General features: G+C 38.2%; 1 protein-coding gene across 1 annotated transcript in view; it reads right to left on the bottom strand.

Annotated features, from left to right (window-relative positions):
• Positions 1–25: 25 nt before the first annotated feature.
• Positions 26–14,716, bottom strand: part of celf4 (CUGBP, Elav-like family member 4) — a 106,079-nt gene continuing 91,388 nt past the window's right edge. The window contains exons 10-15 of the mRNA XM_061832033.1: positions 13,257–13,367; positions 12,207–12,269; positions 11,738–11,818; positions 8,340–8,483; positions 7,096–7,281; positions 26–5,086 (exon numbers count right to left, since the gene is read on the bottom strand). Coding sequence (XP_061688017.1) covers positions 7,154–7,281; positions 8,340–8,483; positions 11,738–11,818; positions 12,207–12,269; positions 13,257–13,367 — 527 coding nt within the window. The 3' untranslated portion in view covers positions 26–5,086; positions 7,096–7,153. The remainder of the gene's footprint in view (positions 5,087–7,095; positions 7,282–8,339; positions 8,484–11,737; positions 11,819–12,206; positions 12,270–13,256; positions 13,368–14,716) is intronic.

A 14,716-nucleotide genomic window follows, 5' to 3' on the forward strand; every position in this document is an offset into this window, starting at 1 on the left:
GACTGTGCTTTATTATTGGCCTAAGCTGAGACGCATCATTCATTTTAAAATTACAAAAAAGGAGTCAAGGGAACAAGAAATTGGTGCAGTCTTTCTTGCGAGTCAGGGGCAGGAGACTAAAGCATATTGGCCCATCACAAGCTTGGTTCTTCAGGAACCTGGCAAAGCTTAATTATGCAACATTCATTTTCCCACCCTCCACATGTGCTGAAATTGGGAAATACATCTCCATAGTAACCTTTAAACCATACGATGCCTTTCCAGTCACTGTAGAGTTTAGAAGAAAACTATCCCAGCACTTAAAAGTGAGAGTAACACTGTTTTTGTTGTTGTTGTTGATAGGATAGTGCAGATTTCTTTGACTTTTGCTCTTGGTAAAACACATCACTTGAACAAGATCAGAGCTCTGCCAAAACGATACAAAGCAAGATGCGGAAAATGGAAGGAGGGGAGCGAAGGGTATTTTATCTCACTGATTTTATTTATTTTGCGTATTAAGAATTTAGCTCTTTGCTTTGCAGAAACTCACTGTGACCACAAGGCAAATGTCTGATTGTACTGTTAGTTAAAGAGGGAGCATTAAACTAGAGGTCAACCATACATTATGTGGGGGGTAATCAAACCTATGAGAAGAATCTTTAATTTGCATTTTCAAAAGGAACCTATTATACTTATTTCTGATTCTATATTCTTTGCGCTGATGAGATGGAAACCAGGTTTGATATGCACATTACTATTATATACAACATACTGCATAAGTATAATAAATAGGCTAAATCATCATAGTTCCTCTTAAAACCAATGAAGCTCGCTTCAATAAGTTATAAACAGAAATGTACATAAGGCTTAGAAACAGTAATTGGCTGCATTGCTTTCAAATGTTCATCAGAAACAGGAAATCGAATAATCAATCCGTTGTTTTCGAGATTTCCAACACATGAAGAGGTAATGTGACAGTGGTACAAAGTGGCACTTTTAAGCAAGACCCCTTGGTGGCAATAATAGAGCTCAGATCTTGAGTCAAAACAGCACAAACAAATAAATAAACAAATAAATAAATACATTGACAATAAATAAACACAAATAAGCAAATATTAAAATTTGTCTTTGACATCACTTGGTCAATAGGAGCTGTTTTCTCCATCTTCTAAGTGCTGAAGGCATGGTCCTGAAGACAGGAACAATGATCATCTGAGGACCACAACAGTGGCCCATGCATGTCATATAAAAACTATTTGGTCACGTACCAACTCATAGAAAAATAATGCCATGAAAGCATGCATATCATCTCAAACATGACTTCTAAATAAATACAGAAATGAATAGAACATAGTAAAGTATTTCTGTTATAAAATAGGTCAACGTGTGTCCAAGCTCTAACTGAGGTCAATGCTCTCCCTGACTGTTTTCTGGATAAATGCCTTGGTCAGGTCCTACATTTCGCACTGTACCCTAGCAACTTTTTTTTTTTTTTGTACCTGGTTTTAAGGAGCATTATCATGTTTTCATTCATATATATTTTTTGAGTATTCAAAGTACTTTTTCCAGTCCTTGTAGATAGAAGTAAAAGTCCTATAAAATATGGAAACCTATGTACAGAGGGAAACAGAGCAAAAACAAAACAAAACCATTTACAGTATATTCATCAGTTTATGTTTACATATCTCTATATATATTTATACTCAGACTTTTGCTTCATCTGTGTTGTTTTAAACCAGAATTTTTTTTTATTCTCTTGTCAACTTGTAGTTGTGGCTGTAGCTATTGTGGGCTAATGAAGATGATGTGCTTGGCATTTACCACCTGTGGCTCAAACAAATCCTTGTCAAACCCAGTTTGTTTTTGCGTTGCAGTCAAAGCAGGCTCACCACACATTTAGTTGATTGAGCTTAAGACGTAAGATGTTAGTTCTGCTTGCTCAAAGACCGGGTGCTGGTCAGAATGGTCTTTGCATGGATTCCCATGCTCGGGAGAGTATTATGAGCACACCCAAGCCACGCACAGGCATCCTCGGAAGTCGGACGAAATATTTTTTGCCTCACCGGTTTTGGCAGGTAAAAGTTCAGCTATTCGATCATTTTAAAACATTGAACATCTTGTGGTAAGGAATAAATAATGAACCATTTATAGGAAAACGTTTAACAACACATAACAGGAAGTATTGTTTTCCAGTCTTATAAAAATTCACATGGATAAAGTAATCTCTCGCAGTGGCGTGGTGACCTTTAGAATGTACTGTATATTTACCATTACCTCAAATTGTATTCTAAAGTAATATGAAACTTACCTTAGAGGTTCAGTCACTGTGATGGATAAATGTTTTTCCCCCACACTTATTGCTCCACTTGACTGTTTTTCTTGTTATATTGGATTACATAAGGATTTGGACCACAAGGCAGCATTTTCCAAAGCAGGGGTCTCCAACCATTTACTGTATGTTATATGAGCTGCTTCCCAAGTAAAATAAAAACAGCTAATATGGTAGGTTTAAATAAATGTAAAGATTGTTTACATGGGAATATTTTCATCTCAAAAAAGAATAATTTGGTCATTTATTGACAACAGTGCCTTGATCAAGGAATATGCAGATTTTTTAAAAACTCAGAGTATATGTTTTCTTTTAAACATTTGCTTTATATGCCCATCTATTGGTAGCCCCCCATCATTAAAAGACACTCTTTAGGCCCAATCATCTCAATGGCACAAATTGGATCAATGGTGTTTTACAATCTATAGGAGAATAGATGAGAACTGTTTCACTACAAAAGTACAAATGTTCTTTAAGCATTTTGCCAACTATTAACTAAGCGGGTAACCATCTACTGGTAACTCAGGACACATCTGTTGGAGACCCCTGCTCTATCTAAAACATACACATTATGCCAATAATTGTCAATGACTAAATGCTGATAGCCATTTATTGCCTACACCTACAAACTGACACTAATAATATTGACTTCGTCACAGGTGCCTTGCCTGCAGCTTTGATGGTTTGTAGTTGTCCTCGCAGATTTGATAATGCCCACTTTTCTTTGAAGCATAATGTGTGAGTAGACGATACATATATTTGAAAAGTTCAAAGACATCGATATAGACCAAGTGTGGACATGCACTGAACCTCTACACAGCTGAGCACTGGTATGGATCTGGTTGGAGTTTTGACATCATAATAGTGCGCTGGCTGCTTGTAGAAGTGTGTGAGAGGGTTTTTTTTTTTAATTTTTTAAAATTCTTTTTGTTTTGGGGAGAGCACAGTGTTTGATGGCAGATTCTGCAGGTGACAAGGCACACCCTGACATGGTGACAGCCCATACGCTACATGCACTTTTTTTCACTGAATGCAAGAGAGAGCAAAGGTTGTGAGACATATTCATTTTGGTTCAAGTTTCAAAGAGAAGTTTTGTATGTGAATGTGTGTGTGCGTGCGTGCGTGCAAAGCATAAAGGATATGTTTGGAATCGAGTCAAAGATCATTGTTCTTTTCCTCTAAGATAATCCAGCCTGATTTTTCTTGAAGCCTGCTACTGAGATCTGGCTTTTTGCATTTTCAGACAATATTTACACCCATCATGTGCATTCCCACACACATATCCTTAAGCAGTCCTGCATACTGTTTGTCAGCATTTACTGTAGGTAATCAGGAAAAAGGAATGCCTGCAGTTTTCGGGAGCTGCCAGATTTGCGATTCATCCCAAGCAGAGCAATTTTTCAAACTCCGGCTAAGATCTCCCCCCACCCCAAAATAAATCAAAATTACATCTCAACATAGTCAGTAGCGGTTCTATATACAGACACACATATATCAAATATGTGCACTTAAGTACATATGTCTTTGCTTATGATTAATATCTGTTTATCCATATATGCTGTGTATATATGAATGCGTTTTCTTGAACGTTCGTTATACATATATATGTACCGCAAATATAAACAAGTTCGTATAGATCAAAGGTTTCTGATGTTACACTATCTATGAGGTTAGGATGTTAAGTTAAAAAAGATACTGTAAGGCTGTGATGCGGAGCAGCCCCTCCCATGCACTCTCCATCCAACCGAGACAAAATGAGTAGAATGCAACGAAAACATTTTCAGTGATTGTAAACTAACAAAGTGAGAGACCCCATTTGGTCAGCTGAAATAGTTGCCTGTATTCCAAAGCATATCAGCAAAGTGTGTATGTGTGCGTGTGTGTGTGTATATATATATATATATATATATATATATATATATATATATATATACATACACACACACATATATGAAATGTACACTTCTTTTTGGTACAACTCTTGAGCCAGTTATCACTGACTGAAAGAGATGCAGTGGTCCAAGTATATTCGAGCTACAAGTCTCAACAATAAAAAATGTTTGGTCTTTTGGTCCCTAAAACAACTAAGGAATGACAGGTAAGACTCCCTGGAGACCGTTGCTATGGTTCTCCTTGGCAATGGTATCCCCTGGAAACGGACAGGCACTCCGAAGCTAAAGACAGCCATCCCAAATCCAACCCAATGTGTTTCCTGATAATATCACATTCCCGACTTCCCGTGTCTCTTCTGGAATTTGTTTCTTTGTGTATCAAGTCAACTGACCCCCAACACAAATCAGACAAAAAACATCAACAATCCTCTGTTCAGTTTTGAAAAAGTTTTTGTTCTTGTTAGAATTTTGACAGCCATTCTTCCCTTTAATAGTTCATCAGGGTTGGTCATTTAAAGTGGGTTTTTTTTTTGGTCTTTTACTTTCTCCCCCGTCATTGTTCAAGTAAAAGTTATTGTGGTTCAAAAAAGGTAGCTGTCATTCAAGCGGGGTTCTGAGTGGAAGAATGTGTGTGTGTGTGTGTGTATTTTATATCTATATATACTGTATGTGCAGAGGAAAAGGTCCAAGGGTAAACTAAGTTGGTACAAATTCTCAATGTGTTCCAAAGGTTTTAGTACATCCAAAAGGAATTTCCCAAGACCCTGACAGTTTTCTCTCTGTCTTGATGTCCTCTCCTTCTGAAGCAGCCTCAGTGTTCCAGATGTTGAGTTTGCATTCTACAGCGGGGAGCAAAGAGTCAACATATAATTCAGCTCTACAAAACCTGGAAAACACGACAGACAGAAGATTTTACGTCAGTCAAATTTTGATGATGTTCAGAATAATTTAATAGTGATCCATTCTACTTAAATAGGGTGAATATTACCATGCCATGTTATAGTTTGAGTTAGAAACACAAGTGGTTTCAGATTAATTCTTCTCTCAGTACTGCGTGATCCGTATCACAGAGCATCAGTACCGTTACTGATCATTTTCAAGCATAAAAGGGACATACAGTATGTTAGGGCATAGCACATCCTTTAAGTATCTGCGCGTTCATACTGGGAACCATTCTATCCACAAAAATTCCATTATTATTTCATAATGTCTTACATCATTTTGAAAAGTAAATACATATTTGCTTCTACTTTGGGGTCTCAAGCAAAAGGGTGCTTTTGACTATTTGGACATACTCATAGTGAATGTCAACAGCATTGTAAATTGTCTGAGCTTGACAGCTTATATGGAATATTTTTGTGGATAGGAAGGAATGCTGGCACATTCATATGAATTTGCCCTATTTCCCCTGCAGTGCTTTGCCTCGGGACACGGTCTTTATATGGATCAGTTGGTTTGTGAGTGGGTGATAAGTTGCCCTTGAATTAAGTCATCAGCAGTGAATGAACGACACAGTTTGAACTCTCCATCATGCAGATGAAGGGAGGAGACAAAGAGGAACGGCACAATTATTTGCCTTCGGAGTAATAAATGCCTTTTTCTTTGGAGGCAATCCCTTCTCTCTACAACTCGCTGAAGCATTTACGCAATGACTATGTTACCTACAGTGTAACAGACTGGGTCGCTCTGAAATGTTGTGTCAAATGTCAGAACCATGTTTAATAAGATAAAAACGACATCTCACGTACACACACACAGCAGGTGTATGGTTAAGCATCAAGCTCAATATATATGGTACACAATACATGAAACCAAAGTATAAAGTTACCTGGACATTTTCAGCAACAGGAACTGAATAGAATTTTTAAAAAAGGGAACATGGAGAGTGTTTGTTGGATGTTTTGTCCATTCATCCAAAAGGACGAAAGGTGACATCCAAGGTCATTCAGGGGAGAAGGAGTCCTCTTTTCTTTGAGGGCAAAATTGTATAACTCATTTGGGCTTTCGTTATCTCTCTCGACATACGTTGTTGCATTCTGCCGTTACAAATTCGTCTTTTGGTCCAGCATTCTTGCTCAGGATCTAAATACGCTACACCACTTTTGACTGGGATCTCATTCTTTGCTCTTAAAGTCACTGATTGTCTTACACGCTTATTACAACAAGGAGCACTCTTCATGCAGACATACACGGTCCCAATCAGTGTTGACACTCCAACACGTAGAGCTTGTTAATTTATTTTTTTCATTTAAAACAAGCAACAATTTTACACCCAAACAATATCTGTCAGAGTAGTAAGATAATTTCACCTTTGTGTTTTTGACATTGTTGTCTTGTTATGCTTTTTAGGGTATTTGCCCTGGGGTGTAGTCATGCTCGAACAGAAAAGGACCTTTCCACAAAATTAACAACACATATTTATCCAACGTGTCTTGATAAGATAGGGAATAAAGATTTTACAGGGAATTGAAGGGACTAAATCCAATCTTAATTGAATGAAGAGATCTGCCTCAAAAGTGGTGCTTTTTCACGTATTCATACAGCTGCCGAATGGAGCTCATCAGGCGACTGCTGTAACTTAACACAGTTGTCAGTCCAAATGACGATGGGGAAATTAACATTTAAAAAATGGCTGCTTGAACTCTCAGTGATGCTACCTCACTGTTTTTTTACAGGCAATTTGCGGATGATCTGCCTTTTATTAGACATCTGCAAATGTTTTATGGCCTTTCTAAAAGGTTAGTGAAACCACATCAGGCACTTTCATAAACAGACTTGCCATTTGAACATCCGTCAATATGATGTGCGTCAGTATGCATTGGCCCGGTTAATCACCCAGCAAAGAAGCGTGACCACAAAGGTTACCCCAGTGAACTTGGGTCCGACCCGTCTTACCCGGTGTGCGGCAGCTACCCCGGCCGCCTTGGATGGCAGCGGCAGGCTGAGGCCGGGGCTAGTACGGGCGGTTTGCATCCTTTGGCCTCTTTAGCTGCACCTTGAGTCTTTTCATGCCAATTTGGAAGCCGTTCATTGACTGGATGGCAGCTTGGGCACTGCCTGGGTTATCGAAGCTCACAAAGCCTGTGGAAAGACAGGCGTACGGGTTAGTTTAGGTTTAGGCAAAAAATGCTAACAAAAATGTGAGAATGAGCTTTGTTGATGAAGAACTTCAGTTGAGCAGTAGCTATAAGAAGACATCTGTACATGTTACAAATCAATACCATGATATTTGGATAATGCCATAAGGAGTAAAAAGTATTACAATAGTAATAATAGAACAACCACAACAAAAACAACACCAACAGGATCACATTATTAAGAGGATAGCATGCACCAATATCACACTATGAAGTGATGGAGTTTAAAACCAAAATATCAACAAAGTTGTGCTGGATGTCAATCTTATTGTTTTTTTGGCTTCCACTTGTGTAAAATCTCAAACTCAAGCTTTGTGTTCGTTTTTTCAATACACAGACTGTAGAATTCAATTGGCAGACCTGTACAATCTAAATAAGATCTAATCCAACAGCTGGATCAATCATTTTTCTTTTGAAAAGTCAATTATGCTCAGTTTTTATCTTCTAAAGAAGCTGAATAAAGTAAAAAATATTGGAAACACATCCAAAAATATAAACGTCCTACAATTGTTACTTATCTAACAATCACAACTGAGCATTATTTTTGCCCTTTTCAAAGTAGCTGTTTGAAATACATGTCAGTAGATTGATTGTAGATTGATTAGACTCTATGTGACTACATGTTGCTCATTAGGCACTGATGTGTTCATTCAAGGGTTACCTTAACAAATCTATAAGAAATAGTCGGTCGAGATCCAAATAATAATTCATAATCATGGCATGCTATTTTAAATTCTGACGGTCTCTGGTAAAGCCACCACAGCAGCCAAACTGCGTTAGCCGTTCATCACAAAGTTAGGCAGAGTTGAACAATTCCAGATAACCGTACTCAAACGAGTCACCAATCGTTGCACAACTCAAAATAAGCCTCTCTTATTTTCATTTGTTTAAAACAGGGAGGTGCTGGGATGTTAGCAAGGGGCTGCAGTAAAGAAAGTGATTAGTAAAAAAATAATAATCAGAATAAATGATAATCTTCTGGTTCTGTTAATTTTTACCCACCAAAGCATTTACTTTGGTTTGTCGCTCGATCCACAAACACTTTGGAGGAGATGACATTACCGAATGGCAGGAACATCTGCATCAGTTCGCCATCTCCAAACTCCTGAGGGAGGTGGTAGATGAACAGGTTGCAACCCTCTGGCCCTGTACATGGGAATCAGAGAGAAAAAGGTGTAGGGAGAGACAAAGGCAGGAAATGAAAAATAATTGATGCAGAGTACTTCTTTGGGCACAGTGCATCCAATCCGACACAAACACTTAATAAATAGTCAGCTTTGACAAAGATAACAATTAGGGATGGGCAGGTACCGATACCAGGTAACAGGTATCTGGTTGATACTAGCCTTATTTTAAGGTACTGGGTACTAGTGAGGGCTGATAATACTAGCCACCGATACTGACTTCCAATAAGTCCTCCTCGCCAGTAATTGTTGCCACACCGACGGTTTGACACATTGGCGAATCATCACGTGCAGCAGAAAGAAAGACAGGTTTACAATTATCTGTCTTTGTGTTCAATAAAATTGAATGTATCAAAAGTACTACATGAGTGAATGAACACTTGTATTGGTATTAGTCTATAAATTTGGTCTCACATCACACAAACATCACTAATAAGCTTTGAGAGATGAATTTGCGATATTTTTGCTGTTGGTGCTTACACTGCATCGTATTGAAAACTTTAAAGCCATTTTACGGTAGTTAGCTGTTTGAAATAATTCTACACCACTGAAAATTACATAGTGTCTGAATACAAAATGTATTTAAGTATTATAGATGTACATAACATTTGTTAAATACACGAACATAACAATGGAGATAAAAAGTCTACAGAAAACGGAACTTTTTCCACACTTAGCCTGACCTATAAGCGACATAACTCAATTAAGAAATACTTTCAAGAGGAAAGTAAAAATAAACAGAGGTAATAAGGCGGCTGCTGTAGTGTGCACACATTCATAACTGGGGATGTGATTTCGTTCAGGTTTAACCAATCACATTCAAAGCATTTCAACATTTTCTTCCCGTTTGTAGCAGAATATGAAATAATAAATAATTGATATACTTACATACTTCTTTGGGTACAGTGCGTCCAATCAAATCTGATACAACCACTTCATAAACAGTCAGCCTTGATAAAGATAACAATTAGGGATGGGTGAGTATCAATGTGATACTAGGTATCGGTATCAGGTTGATATCAGCCTTATTTTAAGGTTTTGGGTACTAGCTACTACTTTGGGCTGCTAAAACTAGCCACTGATATTGGCTTTGAATAACTCCTCAGCAATAGTTGTTGTCTACAGGTTTTGTTTGGTATTTGGAACTGTTCAGGAATCCCTTCACCTGGACTAACGTTCCAGTTCCAGAAAAAAAGCCTCATAGTATGATGCTCCATTGTAGGTATGTTCTTTTTCTTTTTTTCCAAGTTATGAGCACTGTTGTGTTCATGCTTTGGAATCGTGGCCAAAAACTTCAACCTTGGTTTCATTGGCCTGTAACATATTATCCCACATGCATTTGGAAGATCTCAAGTGCGATTTTTTTGTTGTTTTTTTTGCCAAATTTTGAACCCAATTTTGGGTTGAATGCTGCCCTCGCACATCAGTGTGACAACTGATAGTTGCTGCTGTTTTTAAGTGGTTAGACCAGTACATCCCAACCAGGGTGCCGTGAGAGATTATCAGGTGTGCCTCCAGAAATCATAATCAGAATCAGCTTTATTGGCCAAGTACAGTATGTTGCAAAATACATAATGTTAGGAGTTTCTCTCTGGTAGGTGGAGCCAGTCTAGTTGATGATAAACAGCCACTATAACAAAATATACATTTAGGACATAAAAAGCACATGTATAGAGAGTCATTGAGCAATTAAAGTGTACCACTAGTGTGGTGAGGCTGATATAATGCCAGTTCTACAAATGAAGCATTTTGGAACAATTTAAATGAACTAATAATGCAATTATCTTGTACTGTGATGAATGCCGAAACGGTGCAGAGTTCTCAAACACATAAATGGCCAGTAATGACCCTTGCTGACGGTGCATGTGAATGAGGTGGTGTCCCCCAGCCTCACCTGGTCTGTCAAGCGCATGAGGAACCAGTAAAAAGCCCCGGGTGCGTCGGCAAAAGGCAGTCGAGACGCTGACTTGGAGAAGCTTGGAGGAGAGCAGTTTGGGGATGATGGTGTTGAACGCAGAGCTGAAGTCCACGAACAGGATCTTCACGTACTTTAGGTCCCTGCACTGTCGACTTGTTCCAGGGTGAAGTGCAGTCCTATGTTGACTGTGTCATCCACAGACCTGCTTGCTTAATAGGCAAACTGCTGGGGGTCCTGTGATGCTCTTGATGTGGTCCAAGGAAATCAAATTGCGTCATGACCACAGATTTCTGTAGTCACTGAAATTGCAGGTTTCTTGGAAAGCTTGTGAATGGTCAGTGAAGAAGGGGGAGTCAGAGGTGTGATGGTGGTCATAGGTCATGTAGGTGGGGGGAGTGAACGTGTCCTTTTCAATTCTTTAATAGAAGGTATTGAAGTTGTCAACCAGTCCTTTATTGTTCTCCACTTGGGGAATGATCCAATTTCACTTAATTGGCCCAATAATTGTTATCCTACATCTGTCTTTGATCATTTGTCTATGCCAGTGATGTAAATTGACAAGCAGAACAAATAATTCGACAGCAAACTGTACAATTAGCCTGTGTATTCACCTGTTGCCTCATACAATAGAACAATGGCTTTGTGTTCAACTTGTCTTCACTGACCCACATTGCACACTGGATAAGTAACATTTCTGACTTAATTGAGACAAGATCATCATTGTTTCAGGATATGTACTTTTTGTGACAATTTTTGATGATGTGCTGAGATTTTCTTATATAAAGTATGTGGCTTGATGCAATGAATGTAGGGAGAAACTGATATTAACAAAAATCTTTTTTTTTTTTTTACTACATGATGGTGCATGGTTTTGTTTATATTCCACAAGAGGGCAGCAAGGTCACAGTCCTATATATGATCTTGCTCCCTTGTTGCAGCTAGCAAACACTTGTGGGATAGATATAGTCAATTAACTCATAGCATATAAACATCCATCCATCCTCTTTCTTAATTGCGTATCCTCACTGGAGTCACTTTTTAAAATTTTAAATGTTGCAAAGTTGCATATATGCATCAACACAATATGACCTTAGCATTTCACTCATCACTGTGAACACAGCAACAAGCACACACCGTTGGTGACACATTGCGAGGGATACAGCTCAAGTGTGCAGATGACACAACACAACTGGGAAACGTCTTCAATAAATTATGTGTTGGGTCTTGCGTGTCTTTCCAAATATGTTAGATTTAAATGTTAAATATTGGACTGGTGACCCAAACATTGTATGTTTTACCTTCTCGTTGCTGCTGTGGGATGATGGTTGGAGGGTGCGGGAAGGCCTGGCTGATCTGTCCGTATGCAGCGGGGTAGGCTGCTGAGGCACACACACACACAACACACACACACACACACACACACACACACACACACCACACACACACACACACACACACACACACACACACACACACACACGCACACATGATCAGATAACAGCTGTGATGAGAGCACATTGCTATACACACACATGCAAACAACATGATATATGCTGGGACACAGCAGACTATCGATCAGATAGCAGACAATATAGTGTACATGTTTCACACTCACAGACACGCTATAAAAAGCAGCGAATAAATAGTTGTTTGACAGGCATGACACTTTTGTTTACATGGTGAAAATGCCAAAATGCAAATGCAAACAATGAAAAAAAATCTTTATCTCCTTCACTTGTTCCCTCCCGCAAATCCATACACACACACCTGCATACTGCTGGACTCCCGTGTAAGCCTGCTGGAGAGGATCAGCTGCAGTGGGACTTTGAGCTGCTCCAGAAGAGACCATGAAGAGGGAGGTGGAGGGCAGCATGGATGTAAAGGGAGGTGAAGAGGAGGAGGAGGCACAGAGGAGGGCGAGAGTAATATAGAAAAACAATGGGCGGGAGCGGGGTTACAATGTGAGGAAACAGACGGAACAGACACGAGAGGCAAAGAGGTTAGTTCTTAGAGTGGAGTGCCGACCTCTCCAATTGGGCGCGAGCGCAATTGTTTTCACAAAAGAAGGAAAAGTTGCCAAACATTTACAAAGAAAGTTTCCTGGAGCTGGCATTCATTCTTCGTGTCAATCTAGACAGAAGTACTTCAATTCTACGAGGCTATGTTATGTATGTAGTAAATGGTTTATACATTATATATTATACACAATGTAATGTTCTGTATATGAATTCTGTACAGCTCTGGAAAATATTAAGGGAGCAGAATAATCACGGACCTTCTTTAGAATTTTGACCATTTTACATTTCCTGCAAATAAATACTAATTCAAATGTTTTTGTTTTAATCTGGGAGTTATGTTGTCCATGTACATTAGTTTACAGAATAAAACAAAAATGTTCAGTTCACTGAAACATCCATCCATTTTGTGTACCACTTGTCCTCACTAGGTTTTGTGGGTGAGCTGGAGCCTCTCTTAACTTGTCGTCAGCCCATCACAGTTATTTGAACAAAGCAAAATCAAAGCAATTGATCATTTGCAGCAGTTTTTTAAGCTCCCCCACCACGCCCTCCCAGAGATGTACATCTATAAAAGAAAAAGCTTTATGTTTGTGTGGATCCGTATTTTACAGTGTCAAGGTATAGCTATACTCTCCTGCTAAGTCGTAATACGCTGCTCCCATTTATTATTATATAAAACTTTCGTAGAAGAAAGGGAATTTAAAACATGCTTAAAAAAATCACTGATACAAAAATGGTATTAACACCAAAGAAAGAAGAGGTGGAGAAGAAACACATTAGATAAGAATAAGAACACTACCTTCAGACAGAGAGGAGAGAAAACAGCCACCCTGAACTCCAAAACAACTCCTTGGAGCTACACCCAGTCCATTTTTCTCAGAGTCCTCCCTAAAAACCACTTCTTGCAACACTGGAAAGACAAAAACAATAGAAAAAAAAAACAATGCAAGATAAGAGTTTTTTTTTCCCTCTTACTGAAGAGAAAACAATCAAATGAGGTACAAACCACAGCATGTAACCCAAATGCAAACTTTTAATCCAGTGTTCCAAAAGCACCTTTTGCTAAAATATGTATTTCCTTATTTTTTGTGCTTTGGGACTCTACATGCTGAATGTGCTCCTCACGTATTATGCAAATCAGATAAACGGTCATTGTCCTGTTGTGACAAATGTGTTTTCCTCTGAGTAAATATAAATCATGGCTCAACACAGCTGTTTATAAGGCTTATACGCATGTATGTCGCTGATATGCATTTATCCCTCAATTAAGTATTTTTTTTTTCAGGAAAATTGTCTTAAATGTACAAGTATAATCTCACAACATTTGGAGATACAGTTTGGCTCAATGATTCTCACTGGACAGCAATGACGAAGAAATCCATTTTTCCTTTTATGTTGGAGAGCATGGTTGTTGATCTTGTTCTCACAAGAATTTAGTAGGATTTCGGGTGAAAAAGTAATACACTGACATTTTTCCTAAAAAAGTAATTTTACATTATTTATAAATGTAATGAAAATACTGTCTTGAATTCAACTCGCTAACTGCATTGAAATTATGGCAAAATATACGTTGCTCCTCACTGCAATAAATGGACTTTGCTCTGAGGAAATTTGCATCATAACTCAGCATAATCGTTTAGCTGATGAATGATGAAAGAATAACTTCCTGTATTCCTGAGAGTGTTAATTTCTACTTATTTACTTATTTTTCTAATAATGTTCTTACTCAAGTAAGTTAACATCGAAGCTCAACACAACATTGATTGGATCATATACAGTAATTGGATCAGTTGTTGAATGTTGACTTTGTATCTTCAATGGTTTACTTTTTTGGATGAAGAGGATTGCACTCTTTTGAGAAAAAAAATGTCTTGACAGATGAATTTCTTTTCTTGTTAAACTTTTAGAAATTTGGATAAATTGATCACAACTTCCCAAGGACTTATCAAGGCAAACATCCATCCACTGCATTTACATTGGCCTTGGAATAAATGTGTTTTCTTTCTGTTGTTTCAAATGTGCAGAATACAAAATATATATATTTTTTGCTGATGCGAAAATATTCTCATTGCTTGACAAAAGTAATTTCGCCAAGTTTAATTTCACACCAAATACCACCTTCATGGCATAACATAGTAAGAAGAAGTGTGAATCAAAAACAAGACAGAGGTTTTGTTATTATTTTAAGCAGGTGTAACACTATGCACAGTTTGAACATTAAAAACAAAACTAAAATAATGGTTCCTTATAACAAACAGT

Source organism: Syngnathoides biaculeatus, chromosome 10 (genome assembly GCF_019802595.1).
Source record: "Syngnathoides biaculeatus isolate LvHL_M chromosome 10, ASM1980259v1, whole genome shotgun sequence".
Classification (NCBI taxonomy): domain Eukaryota; kingdom Metazoa; phylum Chordata; class Actinopteri; order Syngnathiformes; family Syngnathidae; genus Syngnathoides; species Syngnathoides biaculeatus.